This window comes from Contarinia nasturtii, unplaced genomic scaffold (assembly GCF_009176525.2).
Source record: "Contarinia nasturtii isolate CC-2019 unplaced genomic scaffold, AAFC_CNas_1.1 Cnas_scaffold_533, whole genome shotgun sequence".
Classification (NCBI taxonomy): Eukaryota; Metazoa; Arthropoda; class Insecta; order Diptera; family Cecidomyiidae; genus Contarinia; species Contarinia nasturtii.
This window is the reverse complement of record NW_022197885.1, coordinates 1,107,287-1,124,818: the sequence shown is the minus strand read 5'-3', so window position 1 is coordinate 1,124,818 and position 17,532 is coordinate 1,107,287. Positions and strand designations below refer to the sequence as shown.

The following is a 17,532-nucleotide window of genomic DNA, read 5'->3' as shown; positions in this document are numbered from 1 at the left end:
ATTTTAAATGAATTGAATAATTAAAAAAACATTGCCAATTTGCGTGCTACTTAAACAAACAAAAAATTACTACACAATTTTGATTCTTTCGTTTTTCATTATACTTTTTGGTGCTGAATTTCACTTGAACTCAATCCATTTTGTTCGATCTATCTTCTAAATTATTTACATTTTATGTATTTTATTTGTTGACATGGGTTCTTTTTTTACACTTAATAAAATCATTGCTCTTCTGTTCATCTTGTACTATATGGAATTTGGAATGTTGTTTTTTCAAGCTCATTTTAAACCAATGAGGGAAGCGATGACCGTTGTGGACTTGTTGTTGAACGTGGATAATAGAATGGCATTGGATGCGGTTGTGATTGTGGAATGGATGGCATGAAACCGGAATTTGGATTTCCTTCGTGATATAAAACAGGTACACGAACGAAACGTTGTGCTGCATGTGCCATATTCGCCATATTTGCTGCTTCCAAATCGGCTGCAATGATCTTTTTCCATTTGTTTCGTCGATTTTGGAACCAAATTTTCACTTGTGTTTCGGTTAGTCGCAATGAAGCTGCCAATCCTGCACGCTCTGATGAACTTAAATATCTGAAAAGGTAAAGAGTTATTGGTGTTAGACTGATTCCTTTGATTCTAATGTAAAACCACAATAAAAAAAATGGTAAAAATAGCTTACTTTTTCATATCAAACGTTGATTCGAGTTGAAAAACTTGTGCACGTGAGAAAACGGTTCTTGTCTTTTTATTTCGTTTGCAATGCATCATTTGATTGTTGCCATCGGTGGATCGTTCCATTGTTTCATCATCGTCGTCATCGTCAATTGATTCGTTGACTTCGTCGTCTGATTCGTGCGACGAATTTAATTGTTGATTTGTTGATGAGGTAGTGGTGGTTGTTCGCGGTGAACTATTTATGGACGATGAATGCTTATCAGGCGTTCTAAGCTCTAAAGAAATTTAATTTATCAAAAAGAAAATCAATTAATTCAAATGGTTGCATTTTACGATTTAATTTAACTTAATCAAATAAAAATCCACTAAAATCATTGTAAATGAAGTCATTTTGAATATCGTATGGTTTTAGTGTGTGCAATGCGGTTTTGAATGAGAATTTTCATGGTTCAATGAATACATTTATCGAATTGAATTGAATTCGTTTAAACGATGTCGGTAGTTTTTATGGGTCACGGTGATGGATGACGCTTTATTTCGAACTCGAAATCATGTCACAATTATTTTGGAAAGAGAAAGAGTGACAGAAAGTGTGAAAAACATAGAGACAGGGAAAGGTAAAGGTTGAGCGTTTTAATGAGCGTTTGCGTGACACCACTGAGTTACTGTGTAACATTTCACGTTTGAAATCACCGAGAAAGATAGAGCCAGAGAGAGAGAAAGAGAGTAAATTTAAAACCAGAAAAATGTCACCCATTTAATGCCAACAAAAGGAACATTCAATCTATCGAAAGGTTTTCGGTCACAGCAATTTCCGTCCATTTCTACCGACGGAATTTAATTTAATTGAAATGATAGTTTCGTGAAACTGAAATTGGCTGAATTTCCATTAAATTCATTTGCAGTCAAACCGAATGAAACGAATACACACAAACCGCGTGTCACTAAAGAATTAATTTCGATTTTTATTTTTCTGTTTCGGTTTCTATTCTCTTCGTTCTTTTTCATTGTGAAAAATGATGGAATTTATAGCACTAATCTTTGCTTGTGGAATGTTCGGCCAATTTGCTCAACATAAAAATGAATTTATTTAATTGAACGAAAGCGAAAAACAGCGATGAATAAAAGCGTACACGAAACGCGCCCACATAAAAACAAAAAAAAAGCGATTTTCTTCTCGGTGTTCATTTTTTCGTGTGTGGTTTCATTCTTGTAGTTGCTTCATTTCGTAATATCCCATGGAAAATAGGAACAGTCAGCGCCAGCAAATGGTTTTTGTATGGTTAAACATATGCACACAAATCGACCATTAGCGAAAATTAATTATGCCGAGTATTAAACATGCTGACCCAATCTATAGGGAAGTGGTGTGTGTGCGGCAAAGGAGAAACTCGATGAGAAAAAGTATAATCAATTTCATTGGTCTACATTTTAATTTTTATGAAGTAATCTACATAATAAACGCTATCGCTTACCGTTTGGACTGTGGAATGGCATTCGTGGATATTGTTGTTGGTGTTGGTGCTGTTGATTTGACCAAGACGACCATTGTGATGGATACAAAGCGGCTAACGCTCCCCATTGTGATATGAAACCCAAACTGAAATATGAAAAGTTTTATGAAAATCTCGAGATAATAATTATAATTGGCATCACATTTATTGTGGTTTTCATTCAAAAACTTATCAAAACCATCTAAACTGCTAATCGATTCAATCTGCTGTGAATAATACTTTTGAACAAATTTTTCGAATGTCATACACATCGGTATCAATTCTCAGCACTAATTAAAACATACTCGATTGGCAAGCGATTTAATTCAGTTCATCAAACATAAATTAATCGATGTGAAGAGGGACGTTTTTCAAATGGCAACTTCATTACATTCAATAATAATAACAAAAACTTTTGCTGCTGCTGGTTTACAATACATGAGGGAGAGAGCATTCGAGGATGATTCGGTATCAGATGCCTCATCGTGTCAATCATATCATGCCATTTCACTCATTGTTGAGTTCATTTTATCGATTATGATGTTTGAAAATCAACACAAATCCAAACTGCTGATGCCAATTTTACGTGATTTTCTATTTGCAACAAGCTGGGTGCACTTCATAAAATCAAACGGAGTACAATAATGCCAGTGGAAGTGTTTTGGCGAGATAATACGATTCCGAATCGGCTACAGTTATATTCAGCTTACTCACAAGTAAATTAGAAAAAATGTTTTTTGAGATTTCGCATTTTAAATAGAGTATTTTGAATGAAGCTAATGCTAGAGCCAATGGTTCTCCTGAGGATTACATGAAAAATCACCTATCTAAAATAAATGCCTATTATTGTAAATAGAGTGGCAAATGGAGAAGATGAAAAAAGTGCGCGAAATGCATAGACTGCATCAAAACAGTTACATACCGCAAAACATATCCACAAATTGTCGAATGAGTAGCTCATAAAATTATTTTATTTTCGTTCGCATTTGGAGGGATTTGGCCTGTGTGTGTGTGTATTCCTGTGTGCATTTATATGTAATAACACGAATTACGCACAAATGTTACCTCAAATTTGAAAGCAGCCACTCTCCCTTTAACAAAGAGGGTAAATATTTTTATGAAAATTGGGCGAAACTGACAAACCTGAATCGCTCATCCGTAAGGACGTATATATCAATGAAACTAGCATCGAAAAAAACAGCAACCATCAACTTTAATGGACTGGTAAAGTGAAAAAGAAGAGAACGATAGATATTTGCGCGCAGCTTCATCAAACGCGAAATACAAGCAAATCACTTTGGTTTTGGATGAATAAATGGCGCTGTGTTTTTATTGTCGTAAATTTTCTATTATTTTACACAATAAACGCATTAAAATTAGTGTAAGATAGCTCTATTAAGATTACCTAAGAGCGCTTCTACTCAATCATTTTTTTTATCAACTATTTTACTGCTCTCTCTTGCCTCGTTCTCTTGATCTTTGAGGCTTTGCATTTTTTTTCTGCCGTAGACAAAACGTCCCGTATGTTACAATAAAAGTGCTCTCTTTTGTGAAAAATCTGGGTGAATGTGTAATATGAGCATTATGTTTTATATTATTGTTGGTTATTATTTTTTTGTTGTTGATCTTGTCTATGCTCTCTTGCTGCCGCTTTTCACTCTGTCTCCTTTTGATTTGATTGATCGTTTAAAACACAATTTGGATTATGCATTAACAGAGAACGTAAAACGTATCAAGTCAATGGTTTTAACTATATAAATAAATAACAATCGTCATAATAATTGTAAATGGTAAAAATGAGTCGAATCAGAGTAAAAGTCGTGTCAGTTGGCGCTCAAATTTCTCTCTTGATTTTTTTCTAGTAGGCAGCAAATCATTGGTATCTAGTTGCAGTAAAACACAATAAAAATGATTGACGAGAGAGAGAGAGAGAGAGAGAGAGAGAGAGAGAGAGAGAGAGCAAGCGAGCGAGAGAGAGAGAGAGAACAAGTTTTGTACAGAAGATCTCTTAAGCGCATTACACAATACTCAAACAGAGTCAATAATGAGTAATGCGTTAAAAACATTTCTATTTCATGGGTTTTAATTCTCTCTTTACATATGGTCTTATGTCACCTTTGGATGAACGAATTCGTAATTCGAATCACATATTTAATGCGAATCAATTTTCAATTGAGAAGTGATTTTAAATTTGAGAATTTAAAACATGTCGTACCCAACCGAAATGTTTGAGAACATGAACAATATTCATGAATCATTTAGCAAATTAACTCTTGTGGAATCAATCGAATGGAAAAAAAAGTTTTATTTTCACTATTAATCCACTCACTCACTAACTCTCTGGATGAACTCATTTCAATTGGTTTCAGCTGAAAAGTACCATATCTCGTGTTCAAAAGCCATAATTCACATGAAAGTTGAAATTAATTCGAGCATGTTCTATGATTATCTGACGATAGCACTATCATTTCAATTCGATCGAAAGAAGAATAAAAAAAAAATGAAAACACGGAGCATTGGTCATTCGAGCGGGTCCTATTGTCAATTTTTATCGATGCTCGATCAAAGGGGCAACACAGCATTAACAATGGATTTTTGTTTCAAACATATAAAGTGTTTTATTTGCTTTTGAAAATTCAAATGATAATCTGACCTTATGACAACATTTGGAAACGCACACAGTGCCATCTCCAATTCTGCGTGTTAAACGAACATGATGAACTCTCTCTATGCACCATTTGATGAAACATGAAAAAAAAACGTAACGTAAAGAAGAGCAAAAATGACAACAGATGTGCCAAGCAACATAATCATGTGTGCGTATATGATAGTTAACATTAGCGTATGTTAGAAGAGAAAAAAACTCAATGAATTAAGTTGCTGCGTAGTGGCAATAGAACTCAATCGAGCCTTTATATCTTAATTACATGCTCGTTATTACAATGTATGTAAAAAAAAATGCAACGATCATGCAGTCGCAGTGCAGTGAACTGAAATTACTCACATTTGACGAACAAACAAAGATTAATTTCCAATTAATTAAATGGATAATAGTTTGTTTACCTTACACACAATTTTAATTATAACATTTAGATCATACGAACGCGAAATGACGATGGAAATGGGCAATGATGGTCAATTTTCACATTATCAACTGACCAAACTGAAAATTACCCGTATAAAAGCAAATAAGCGATTAACCAGCGTGTTTTTTTTTCGTTTTTTTTTTTTCAATATCGCCGAAAATTCGAGTTCAAATGATCATTCGATAATGTTGTTTTTAATCAACAGTTCGATTATTTTATGCAAAAAAAATTTTTAATTCGTTTCGTAAGTTCTTTAATCCACTTAGTTCCATTTCGTTGGCTTGTTCGAACACATAATTTTGGTTTTTAATTTCAAATAAAACGTCTTCAAATATTCAAATTATGCATTTGCTTCAAAATTGACTCTTTTTTTAAAAACCGTTCGTGTTAATGCAAGTCAGTCATCTCATAATAATCGTGGACAGAGGTCAAACGATAATTCATTTATGTATGAATATTCTCAATTTTTGTTTTGTGTGTGTGCTCGCGCGCGAAGCGTTTGACCCAATGGTGAACAAATGATGTGCGCGCACACGTTTAAAAACCTCATCCTATCTTATCACCTGATCTAATCAAATATAATAACTTGTGCTGCGTACACGCACACAATCAACAAGGATAAAATGAGCAGTGAACAGAACACACTCCCCGAAACAAACCAAAAATTGCTTTTCGCCCTTTCGTTTACGTGATCCTTGTATTTTATTCCGTGAACAAAGTTTTTTATTAATTGAATGGATATCTCTCGTTTTTTTTCGGTTGGATTGTATAATTTTTTTTTGTTCGGTATTAATTTGAGTGTGCACAGGCGGTGAGCGATAGAAACGAGGAATAAACCACTAAAAGAGCAATAAATTCAAGAAGAATTGATTGAAACGAATGATAAACGGAAAAGCGAATTAAAAAGTTAAACAATTTATGGTATTATAATAAGTTGTAAGGTGAGTGCGTGAGCACCCGCGATGTTCACAATTGGGTTGGCCGTACATGTATCGTTTGAAAATTGGCTTTTGTTGCGGCCACAACATATAGTTATTATTTAATTTTATTCATTGGATTCACTTCACTAACTCGACAACCGTGTGGATTCGATGATTCGATAACAAGATATTGATTTTATCGCCCAATTACACCAATTGGACATTGATTATAATAACATGATTGGAATCGTATGACTAATTTTTTATTTATTTCTTTTCAATAATTACTTTTTTGGTTGTGACACTTACCGTGAAATCATAGCGGCATCTTGCAGTGAGGTAGAATCGGTTAAATTGGCGTTTGGTGTGCTGATCGTGTCATCTTTTTTGTTTTCGGACCGATTTAAAATGCTGTTGATTGAGAAGCTTGTAAAACCCGTATTCGTTTTTCCTTGATCGGATGCGGTGGTGGATTCCGTTTTGGCTGGGCTAACGCTTGCTCGTTCATTTACACTTCGATCAAGAGCAGGCGATCGATTTTGAATCGGTGTTGATGTTAAACGTTCTCGCGTATCAATCGAATGCGTTGGTGATGGTTCTGGACTTGAAACCACATCAATATCCTCATCATGCTCGTGAATCGACATTTTGTTTTTATTTTTAAAAAAATGTTTATTTCAAAAATATATATTTCAAAGCACACAAATTTCGACTTAAATCAAATTTTGGTTTATTTGATTTCAATTAAAGATCTGCGAAAAAATCACTTGAACAAATCACGAAATCACTTCAAGAAAAAATTCACTTTAAAAAATCGAAGCGAAACCAAAAAATGATCAATATTTTTGAGGCACTCGAAAAATGTGCGTCAATCATCGGCAACGTTCACGTCAGTAATGGTTTCAGATGATCCTTGCTGAAAGAATATCAACCCTCGAGTTGTGTTTGTCTACTTTTATTTTACATCATTTTCATCATCGTTCAGTTTCACACATATTGAGAATATGAGAGAATGAAGAGTGTGTCAGAAGAGGTGAGTGCGGCTCATCGCATGCATACCGTTTGTATCCTTTTGTATTCAATTGCATATTCTCTCGCTCTAACATACTGTCAAAAGGGATACACACCGAAAACTAAAAGAGAATGTGTGCGTATGTAAGTGGTTGTAATTTATTCAATGCTTTTGTCTGCTTTATTGTTATTGCTATTGTTGATTCGGCTGGTTTTTGTTATTTTTGTTGTTGTATTGTACCGTGTGGTGTGTATTTACGCTCTTGGATTGAACATATCAAAAGGAATAACCGTAACCAAATAAGAGCATACACACACACACTCTCTGTTGGGATTTATTGAAGAGGCGTGACTTATGCTCTTTCTCTGTGTAAATTTTTATTCTATTCAGTTTCGAGTGTTGTTTTCGCATATTGTCAAAAGGATATGTTCAAGCTAATAGCTTGTGTATGTGTATAGATTGCAATGGAATGCTAGTTTTGCGACGAACGATCCACTCCTCCGTTTGTTATAGATCTAGCACACACGCACTATCAACGGTCGCATATGCGATACACAAACATATCTACACTCAATAGACAAAACACATTTCGAATATTTTTAATTATTACAACGTATTTATCATAATATAATTTAGGAGCAAATTCTAATCTACATAGTAATAAATGAGTGAGGCACGACACCAACGGGGGCAAATGGTAACGCAAAACTTAACAAATGAAATGATATTCACACACGCCAAAACGACGTAACAATGGCTTATAATAAATGAAATGTATGTTAAGTAGATAGAACGAAGTGACCGAAGACAATTATTTCCCACTTAAATTTAATTAAATAGATGAACATTTTTATTGTACCAACGAATGCAACGCTGAATAGACAAACACACACTCACACACACAGATACAAATTATACATGAACCGCAAAGAGGCCAGGTGAAATTAAATCAAACTCATTTGTGTCACATTTCACATATATTTCCTGGGAAAATTATTATTTGCAATTTTCTACGTTTCAGATTTCATTGTTGCCAATTTCGGAGCGGTGACCGTTGATTATTTGCCGTTGACAGTTTCCATTATAATTCAACTTAATTATATGTATGGCCATCAAAATGGTTATATGCGAAAAATGGATGACATCAACGCGCGCGTGCATCCACACGATCATCACTATATGACACTCCATTGCCATACCTCAATTTCCATCAATTGAAATCAAAGCAGCGGGTTAATCGTAACACATGAAATTATTTTCCACTCATTATTATTCATTCTCGGCAACTCTCTATCTTTTGTCTTTTGTTAATACATAGATGATACCTTTGCACGATACTTAACCGATTTCACAGAAAGAACAATTCATCAATAAAAGTATATTACATATAAAAGACAGATTTTTTGTTTTGTCGAACATTTTTATGGGTATGTGACACCAATGCATACAATTAAACGGCTTGCATTTTTATGGCAATCATTTGTCACGTTTTTAATTATAATGAAATAAAGTATATTTTATTCAACTCTTCGATGCGTGTTCACGATAAAAAATGTCCGTTCTCACACATTTGACCCAGTTTTCGTGGGGATTTTTTTGGAAACATAATTTTCATTCATATATAAGCTCGAAAATCCATAATTTTTTCCAATAAATTGAAAGTGAATTTTGTTTTAATGCACTTTTATGCAAATAAATATGAAATTAATTTATTGAAATTCAAAAACAGAACTTGCTTAATTGCATGAAAAATTATCCACACACTTTTTATACGGACGCAATCGATAACAAGTCAATGTAACAGTTTTTATCTCTTGATAATGTATACAATTTTACATTTTAATTTTAATTTAATTTTAGCCAATCAAACGTAAATAAACATGTTGAATGCAGTTGAATGTTTTGATTTTGTATTTTTTTGTGACATTTTTTTCTCTCTAAAAGTTGTAATTTTCGCTGTAATATTCATTGTCATGTGATTTTGATTTTTTCCTGCTCATCACAATACTCATCCCATATTTATTGTGAAACGAAAACAAAGGCCGACAACAATGAAAACATCAAAATGATTAGTTAAAATAAACGCAGCGTCGATCCAATTTCTCTGGTGTTTTTATTACTATTATTAGGAATTGTTATTCGCTTTCGTACATTCGAAATGAGCCTGATGGGTGGTGCTTATTGTTTACCAAAAAAAAAACTTGAACAAGAATATGATGAGGATAATAAATATGTTTGGCGCGCTAATAGTACGTTTTGAAATCGGTCTTTTACAAAAGGAAAACTACACACACTTTGGGCAAGAAAAAAAGCGCACACACACTGGGAACATCAACCGAAAACAATCATATATCAAAAATCGTTGACTGATGGTTGAGGTGCGCGTGTGTTCCCTTAAATTATACTATTACAGTGAATAAAGCCCGAATGCGATGAGTTTATGCAGACAATGAAAATCTATTCTGCATGAACTGCTAGGGAAAATCACACACACTAAACACATTAAAGCAAACAATGTGTTCGGAATCGAATCCACTAATCAAAATTGAAACTGTGATCTGTTTTTTTTTGTTGATGTTGAACCAAGACCAACGTGGTTCGCATAAACATTGGTGTACGCTGATTGTTCAACTATACTTTCCACTTTAAAGTAAAAATAATAATAAAATAAACTGAAATAATTGATTGGTAGCTGTTTCTCTTTCACGTTTTGCTACTTTCTATTGCGCCTACTTGCATTTTAGTTTTTTTTAAAGTGTTTTGAATCCATTTTAATCAGGAAAAAAAGGGCTTTTGTTGTCGATGTATTTCAATAACGACGCATGGATTGTATCTTATTTAATCGCATGTTGATTCAAATGCACTTAGTTAAAATGCTACCGCTTTTCGCATTGGATTCGCTCGGGGCTCGCCTTTATTCGTAAAAGAGTTGTACGTGTGCACGTTTTAATGACTATCAAATCGTTCCTTCCATTCTATTCACTGGTGCTTTTTTCATTCTTCTTCTACTACTTTTGCGTTCGAATGCTAATGCGAACTTTTGTATACGATGTACGTGTGCATGCATTTTGTAGCATTTTTCAATTACTGAATCAGTGGCAATTGAATTAAACGCCAAATAGGCAAATGAATGACGTGAAGTTTGGCATGGAGGGTAGTTGTTTTGCTATCTGTATACAGACCAACTTTGATGACTTAACTGGAAAAGTTTTGCCGTTCTGTTGTTGTTGTTCTCATTTATGCCGTAATTGAGTATGGCAAAATAATGTAGAGTAAGTTTGTAATTAGGATTGATGGCGTGTTGAATGGAAACGGCCATTTTGGAAATGAAACACGAACATTCGCCATAAATTGCACTCGCTTCACGACCTGAACTTCAAACGAATTCATTTTTCGGCATTTTTATGATGATTTTCGCTTTATCCTTGAATTTAGTCAGTTTAGGTCTGTGTGTTTGCCGCAATCAATTTTCCTTTATGAGTGTGAACATTTTTTTGAAACGTAATCGGTTCTTTTGATTAAATTGCAAAAATTTATGAAATGAAAAAAAAAAGTTCGATTTTTTGTGTGTCGTCACCAATCTATTTAACAGATTTCGATAAATAATCCGCTTCACAGTGATTCGGTAGTCAAGAGTAAGCGCAAAACATCAGTCAATTCATTTCGAGTGCATTACTTAATCTTTTGTAAAATAGGTGGCCGCGCCCATTTCATCTATTGTTCACTCACTGTGTTTGTGTAATTTTACATCGGCAACGATCAAAAAAATAAATCGAAATGATCCGCTTGTGATGATCTTGGCGTTTGTTATTTGTTCACTGGAACATCTTTTCAATAACAACAAAAAAATGTGCTCTCGCGTTTATGTCACTCTATTATCCTTGAGTATCGGTATTGTTTGCGCTTAGTATATCGGATAGACTCTCATAGACAGAAAGAGTCGGAGAGAGTAAAATTACCGTTTGGGCCATTGCATTCTTTTGTCACATTGCCAAGTGATACTTTCTTCGGTAAATCGGTAAAAAGAACTTTCCATAGAACGCAAAATGTGTTAACCGAAAAATGTACAAGCATTTTTTGAATTGCAGGCCATTAGCTGCATAAAAACATCAAGTATTTATTCATTTTTATGGTGAAAATGATATAATGAATACAAACAAAACGCGATGGATTTACCCGATTGTCTTTGAATGCAAAACAATGCAAAATTGTATAAACAAACAGTTTGCATGAGCCGCTTAAGTGAAGCACAAGTTACACCTTCGCTTTATCGCTTTTTGCATTGTCAATTGTCAACAATGACCGATGCACACTCAACACTCGAGCATCTTGTACACATCTACATAATGGACATCACATAGAATGGCTCTTCACCATTCAAACCTATCAATGAAGTCCAAGAAGTTTTTAAAAAAATGGCTAGAAAAATGCATATGCAATGTTAAACAACGTTCATCATCGTTTTAAAATGTCCAACCAACAATATCTCTCAATTGTGCCAAAAATATATATAAATAAACTATCTATTTTGAATGTGATTGTTCTTTGGTCAGCACTCAAAACAAACAATAACGAATAGGCTAAATGTTCATTAGGACTTGGACAAATATATGACAACAATGCAATGTAATGCTACGAGATGCAATGGAGTGCATCTATTTGTTTCGTATTCTTTGTATCGTTGTATTCACCGGTTTGGCTCTTAATTCGAATGTTTTTCGTTCTTCTTTTATGTGTCGTAGAACGGATAGATAAAAGGTGTCTTTGTCATCGGATTAACTAACGAAAATACTCATCATTGCTATTGAGCTCAAGGTGTTTGCCGAAAAAAAAATCGCACATAATAGTGTTTTCTTATTGCTACTGACATAAGACACACTCACAAGCACACAAAACTGCGCATTTCTCTCTTCCATCCACATGACAATTTCTTTTCTTCTCTTCGTCAAGAGCACACTATCTTTATACGATCTATTTGCTGCTGGTATTACTTTCTTGCGTGTGTACTTGAACACTTTTTTTTGTGTTTGCACAAAATCGGTGATCATCTTTTACTGTGATTGAAGATGATGGTGCCGATTAAGTGAGTGAGAGATGCTATATATTGCAGTGTAAACATTGAAAGAACAACGACACAATGTGCATCATTGTGTGCCCATTGATCGAATTCAATAGATTGATACTTCTTAGTTGGATTTTGATGTTTGCCTTGTTGTTGTTCTGGGGCGTTTCACTTCTACTTTAACCACATTGTGCTGTGTATCTGTAACTGATTTGTTTGAGAGAGAGAAAAGAAAAGGAATAACGAACGTGAACGGTATAGTTTCTTGTAATTGATTAGTTTAAGTGGCAAAGTTTTGTCAAGATTTCTTCGGTACTGATAAGCACACACCCCGAAGCAAAGTGATGAAATGAAATCGTATCTCTTGAACGAATAAGATTTTGATCATCAGCATAATGAGCATTTCGTGTGAATATGTGCCAGTGAACATAAACCTTTCATCTTTTACCGACGGTATGTGTGTGTGACACCGAACACTTTTCATGTACTTGCGGTCTATTTTTTAATTAATTGAAATACTCAAGCATCAATTTCAAGCGAAGAAAAAAATATAAAATTTCATAATCTCGAATTGATTCACATAGAAAGTGAGTCACACATCTAAATGGAAATGAAAATGTTACCCAATCATCAATGAAACAAAAAAAAGGGTAGCAAATTAAAAGTATTGAAAAGAATATGGACCAAATTGGTTTTTTGAATTTCCGCAATTATTTTAAGGGACTTTTTCAAGAGTTTACAAGCGATAAATTCTCATTTATTTTGATTGGGTCGATAGAAAGTTGCCGCTTCAAAAGTCCGAAGCATATGGCGCCATAAGAATCATCTGTAATTGAAATATGTACGGTAAATTGAAACAATAACTCAAATGAAGGTCAGACAATAATAATAAAATGGCAAACATGGTACATTTTGGCTGTGTGCCGTTGAGATTTATCGAAAAATTATGGGATAAAGTGAGATTTGTAAATAAAAAATAATCGATTACTGCACAATAGCCCTTGTTACGGTTTATTTTACTTCTAAAAATCATTCTCTGTGCGAATTGCACTCGAAACGGGATGGTGCAGCATCAGTCTATTGTTCAGTAAAATTGGTTATGATCATAACTCTTAATCTTGTTGAATTTTGTTATTCATGTCAGTTCGTTGGCGTTATTCATTGCCGAGAGAGAGAGAGAAAGACAGAAGGATTAGTCTGTTATGGTCAGTGGTTGCGAATGGTAAATCCGCTCAGACAACGAGGCATCGAGACGGTAATATATGAAACAAGCGAAAAACCGAGCTAAACCAACATCAACTGTTGCATGCCTCGCAGTACAACCTATGTGGAGCCACTTTGATGCGATTTCGGTATAATTATTTTAAATGTTTTCGATTATTTGTATTTATTGATGTGCAACGTTGAAGTGCATTCCAAATTGAATCGATAGATTGAAAAAGTAGCAACCGAAATAAAACGTTTGAATATCGCCGATTGAAAAGCGATATTTTCAAACTATTCCGCAGAATAAAACGATGTGTGCGGCAATTTTTGAGATACGAAAAAAAAGAAGAGATTCAATACTGACTCAAGTATCAATTTAACAAGTATTTTTCTCTTTCAAAATTTTTCTCGCTTTTGATAAAAACGATCCAATTTCAATATTCTGTTAAAAATCAGTCGATTTGATTTCAAGGGAATGCCGCGCACTCGTTTAACTCGAATAAAAGTAGCCAAAATAGTAGCAAAAATGGTTGCAGTTGAATAATTCGGAACAATAGCGTATGTGTATATGCGTCTAGACACAAATGGATGTTTTCATTCTATGCATCTTTAGCGAAACCAAAACAAAACAACGAAAATAATAAATCCATTTTTTTCGGTCGACCAACAGAATAATTGCCATTTTTACTCTGGTTTTCTTTTTAGTTTAACGAAAATCAAAAGAAGAGCAAACAAACAACATGCACAAAGAAAACATCTTCTAAATCTTTTCGTAAACAATGAACATAAAAAGAATACTGCATCAAATGTGTACGATTTTGTGCATTGCAATTTTGAGTGCATGCCATTGTAGCATGCTGCAGTGAAGTGTAATGTGAATGATACATCGACAAGGAGAGAAAGAAAGAGAGAGCGACGGAGAAAGAAACACCATGTTTCAGAATGCGACCCAGTTACGTTGGATCAAAAAAAGGCTATTCGTGTGGTCCTCGCTTGAAATTCAAGATGGTATGAAATGGTATTTTTATAGCTCATTTGAGAGTGTAAGAGAGAATTGCGATGTAAAATCACGAGTGGAAAATAATACAGCCAGCCGAATAGCCAGCGTTCATAAAACATTTTGAAAATGCCTTGCGCTCCCCGTACAGAACGGAAACACAAATTAAATCACTAAAAATGAGAGAATAAAATTGATTGCAAGTGTTAAACAAACAATCATTTACACAAATGATCAACATTGTTTTGCTTATTCATCGTGTCCGAGTGCACCACGAGCACACACAACAAAAAATTTGAAAATGTACACTCAATAGATATAATTCACGTTTCAAATGGATGACGCAGCGTTACGTTAATACAATATATCTATGTACATATGGTGGTGGCTTAAACTAGGACAAAGCATGAAATACACATTAATTATTTACAACCAACGACCGGTCGGACCGGCAAACGACGACAGTGGTAGTAAAATTCGATTTATAACTACTTGTGAGTCAAATTGTTTTTCTTTGCCAAAGTTCACATATACACACATGCATTTAATTATTTAACACAACAATTGCTCTTTGCATACACAGAGGGGACGAAACAGAAAGAGAGACAAAGAGTTTGACACTAAATAAATACTTCGCGACAACATTAAAAGTGGCGATCACCATGCCCGACCAATGGTTAATTGTTTACGCTATTTATCATTGTTGGTTTTTCGTTTCGAACATGGAAAATATCCGTCGTCTTTGCAGTGCTCTGTGTAAATCAATTGCGAGAGTTGTTAAACGTTAATTTGATTACATGAAAAATGAGCACGAGAGTGGACAAATAAACATCAACTTTTATTGACATTTCACACAAAACAACATCGTAGATAATTATCGATGGTGTTTCATATTGTCGATTCACCACCAAAATCGGTTAACATACAAACTCGCGCACCAATCGGGCAAATCAAAGGCGGAATCATTTTGAATCTGACGAAAGGTGAGAATTGTACAAAATATGCCCGCATACATATGAAGGAAAAGAAAGTTTTCGCATATCATTGTCACATTGAATGTGCCAGCAAACATTGCCGCTTGTCACTTCAGACTTTGGTGTTTCGATATTGTTTTTGATTTGAGGTGGAATTAAATCACAATACGAAACGGCACACGTCTCAGTCGATTCTATTGATTATAATCTCAAGAAGTATGTCATTCAAATCAAATTCACACACACAAAATCGCTGATGATTAGGCAAATTCACTCCGTCAAATTCGAATTCAGATCAGAATATAAAAACTCGTATCGAATCTTTTCGACGGTTACAGTTCATTTCCACTTCTCGTCACGTACGATTCAGAAAGACAAACTTCTCTGGTTTGAACGAAGCACAAAAGTTTTCAGACGTTTTTTTTTTTTTTTGATCGCGTCTGTATTGAGAAATGTTGAGTGAAAAGTTGATCAAGAGAATGTTAATTACAACGATGGTTCCGTGTTGTGTGTGTGGCGATAGAAGTTCAGGGAAACATTATGGCGTCTTTTGCTGTGATGGTTGTTCTTGTTTCTTCAAACGAAGTGTACGCAAGGCAGCGGTTTATACGTGTATTGGTGAGGATTCCTTTTTTTTTTTTTCATTCAACGAACAAGATTTGTGGCATATCCGTTTTCTTTTGAATTAGTTAGCTGATAACAGCGACAGTGAACGTATTTCTATCATAGAAATTCCATGTGCATCTTATGTGTGTGTATTTTATTTACGTTTTCAAAGCGCATTCAAACATTTAAAGTTTCAAAATAACTCAATTTTATTCTTATCGATTGTTGCACATGTGAATAACAAGTATCCAACGAGAATAAGCGTCTATCAATATTGCTAATACATTGATGTATAGAATGTGTGATAAATCGTCCTTGATTCGAAAAGTTTTAATAATAAAATTGAAAAAAATACTTTGCATTCTCTCAAGTGGGCAGAGGAAATTGTATTGTCGACAAGCAGAGACGAAACTGGTGTGCCTATTGCCGTTTAAAGCGTTGTCTTCAAATGCAAATGAACGTGAATGGTGAGATTATTTTCAGAAAATTGAACGATTTCTTGTGGTTATTTATTTTGTAACGTTTATCATTTCTTGTTATTGAAAAGCCGTTCAAGAAGAACGCGGCCCCCGAAAACAAAAACCCATAATTCAATCAAATATTCTCAACGAAGCAAAAAACATACCCATAAATAGTATGCCGAAGATTTTACCATTTCCATTTGAAACAAATCAAACGTTGAATTTTAATGTGATGGCACAGATTTTGGTGGCATGCGTAAAACAGGCAAAAGTTAACGAACATTTCCAACAGTTTCCATTACCGCAACAGAAGAACATTCTTAAAAATGTGTGGACGGAATGTTTTGTACTCCGATCATCTCACTGGCCTATTGATATTGCACCGATTATTGAACAGTAATTTTTTTTCTTTTCTAAATTCAAAATTTGATATTGAAAAAATAAAAAAGTCGTACTTTTTTAAGGTATGATGATCCGTTGTTGAAACAAGTTATAGACGATACGAAAACACTTCAGGCTGATTTAATGGAAATTTCACTGTTGGAAACATTGATTCTGTGCAGAAAAGGTATGAGCACCTGAAGTTCAATCAATATGGTGGTGTTAAAAATGAAAATCGCCTATTTTTGCATATTTCAATAACCAATTTTAATTACATCAAGTTTCAAAAATGTCTTCCAGAATATTCATTGGGCAAATCAGAAACGCAAAAAATTGAGCATTTGACTAATGGCGCCTTAATGACACTCGGCCACTACTGCCTACAACGAATGGAATGGACACGATTTGGAAGATTATTATTAGCTTTGCGGTCCTTGTCCTTGTCACCTTTTGATACAACACTAAAACAGCTTTTCAATCATCTTATCGACGATGTTATTGAATCGAAATGAAGGAATACTTATTTCTGCATCACATCATAGTGAACATAGCTTAGTTTCTATAGGAACCTTATACTATATTATAGTGATGGGCACATTAGCTGGCTAATTTGTCCAAAATTTATACACTGGCTAACGAATGTGTAAAGCAGC

The 17,532-nt window shown here is 34.3% G+C and overlaps 2 protein-coding genes across 2 annotated transcripts; one reads left to right on the top strand and one right to left on the bottom strand.

Moving 5' to 3' along the window:
• Positions 1-47: 47 nt before the first annotated feature.
• On the bottom strand, positions 48-7,052 carry LOC116339742 (homeobox protein Hmx-like). Its single transcript, XM_031765776.1, has 4 exons — positions 6,490-7,052; positions 2,157-2,281; positions 686-956; positions 48-597 (listed from the first exon to the last, which is right to left on the bottom strand). The coding sequence occupies exons 1-4, from the start codon at positions 6,825-6,827 to the stop codon at positions 285-287; spliced, it is 1,047 nt and encodes a 348-aa protein (XP_031621636.1). The 5' UTR covers positions 6,828-7,052; the 3' UTR covers positions 48-284.
• Positions 7,053-15,925: 8,873 nt separating this feature from the next.
• Positions 15,926-17,391, top strand: LOC116339686 (nuclear receptor subfamily 2 group E member 1). The gene is made up of 5 exons (XM_031765713.1): positions 15,926-16,049; positions 16,409-16,504; positions 16,585-16,894; positions 16,963-17,066; positions 17,180-17,391. The coding sequence occupies exons 1-5, from the start codon at positions 15,926-15,928 to the stop codon at positions 17,389-17,391; spliced, it is 846 nt and encodes a 281-aa protein (XP_031621573.1).
• Positions 17,392-17,532: the final 141 nt, after the last annotated feature.

Coding starts and splice junctions, on each gene's coding strand:
- LOC116339742 (XM_031765776.1), bottom strand. CDS start 6,827: ATGTCGATTCACGAGCATGATGAGGATATTGATGTGGTTTCAAGTCCA. Junction 957..2,156: donor GCCATTCCACAGTCCAAACG/GTAAGCGATAGC, acceptor AAATTTCTTTAG/AGCTTAGAACGCCTGATAAG. Junction 598..685: donor TCAACGTTTGATATGAAAAA/GTAAGCTATTTT, acceptor TTACCTTTTCAG/ATATTTAAGTTCATCAGAGC.
- LOC116339686 (XM_031765713.1), top strand. CDS start 15,926: ATGGTTCCGTGTTGTGTGTGTGGCGATAGAAGTTCAGGGAAACATTAT. Junction 16,050..16,408: donor AGCGGTTTATACGTGTATTG/GTGAGGATTCCT, acceptor CATTCTCTCAAG/TGGGCAGAGGAAATTGTATT. Junction 16,505..16,584: donor AATGCAAATGAACGTGAATG/GTGAGATTATTT, acceptor GTTATTGAAAAG/CCGTTCAAGAAGAACGCGGC.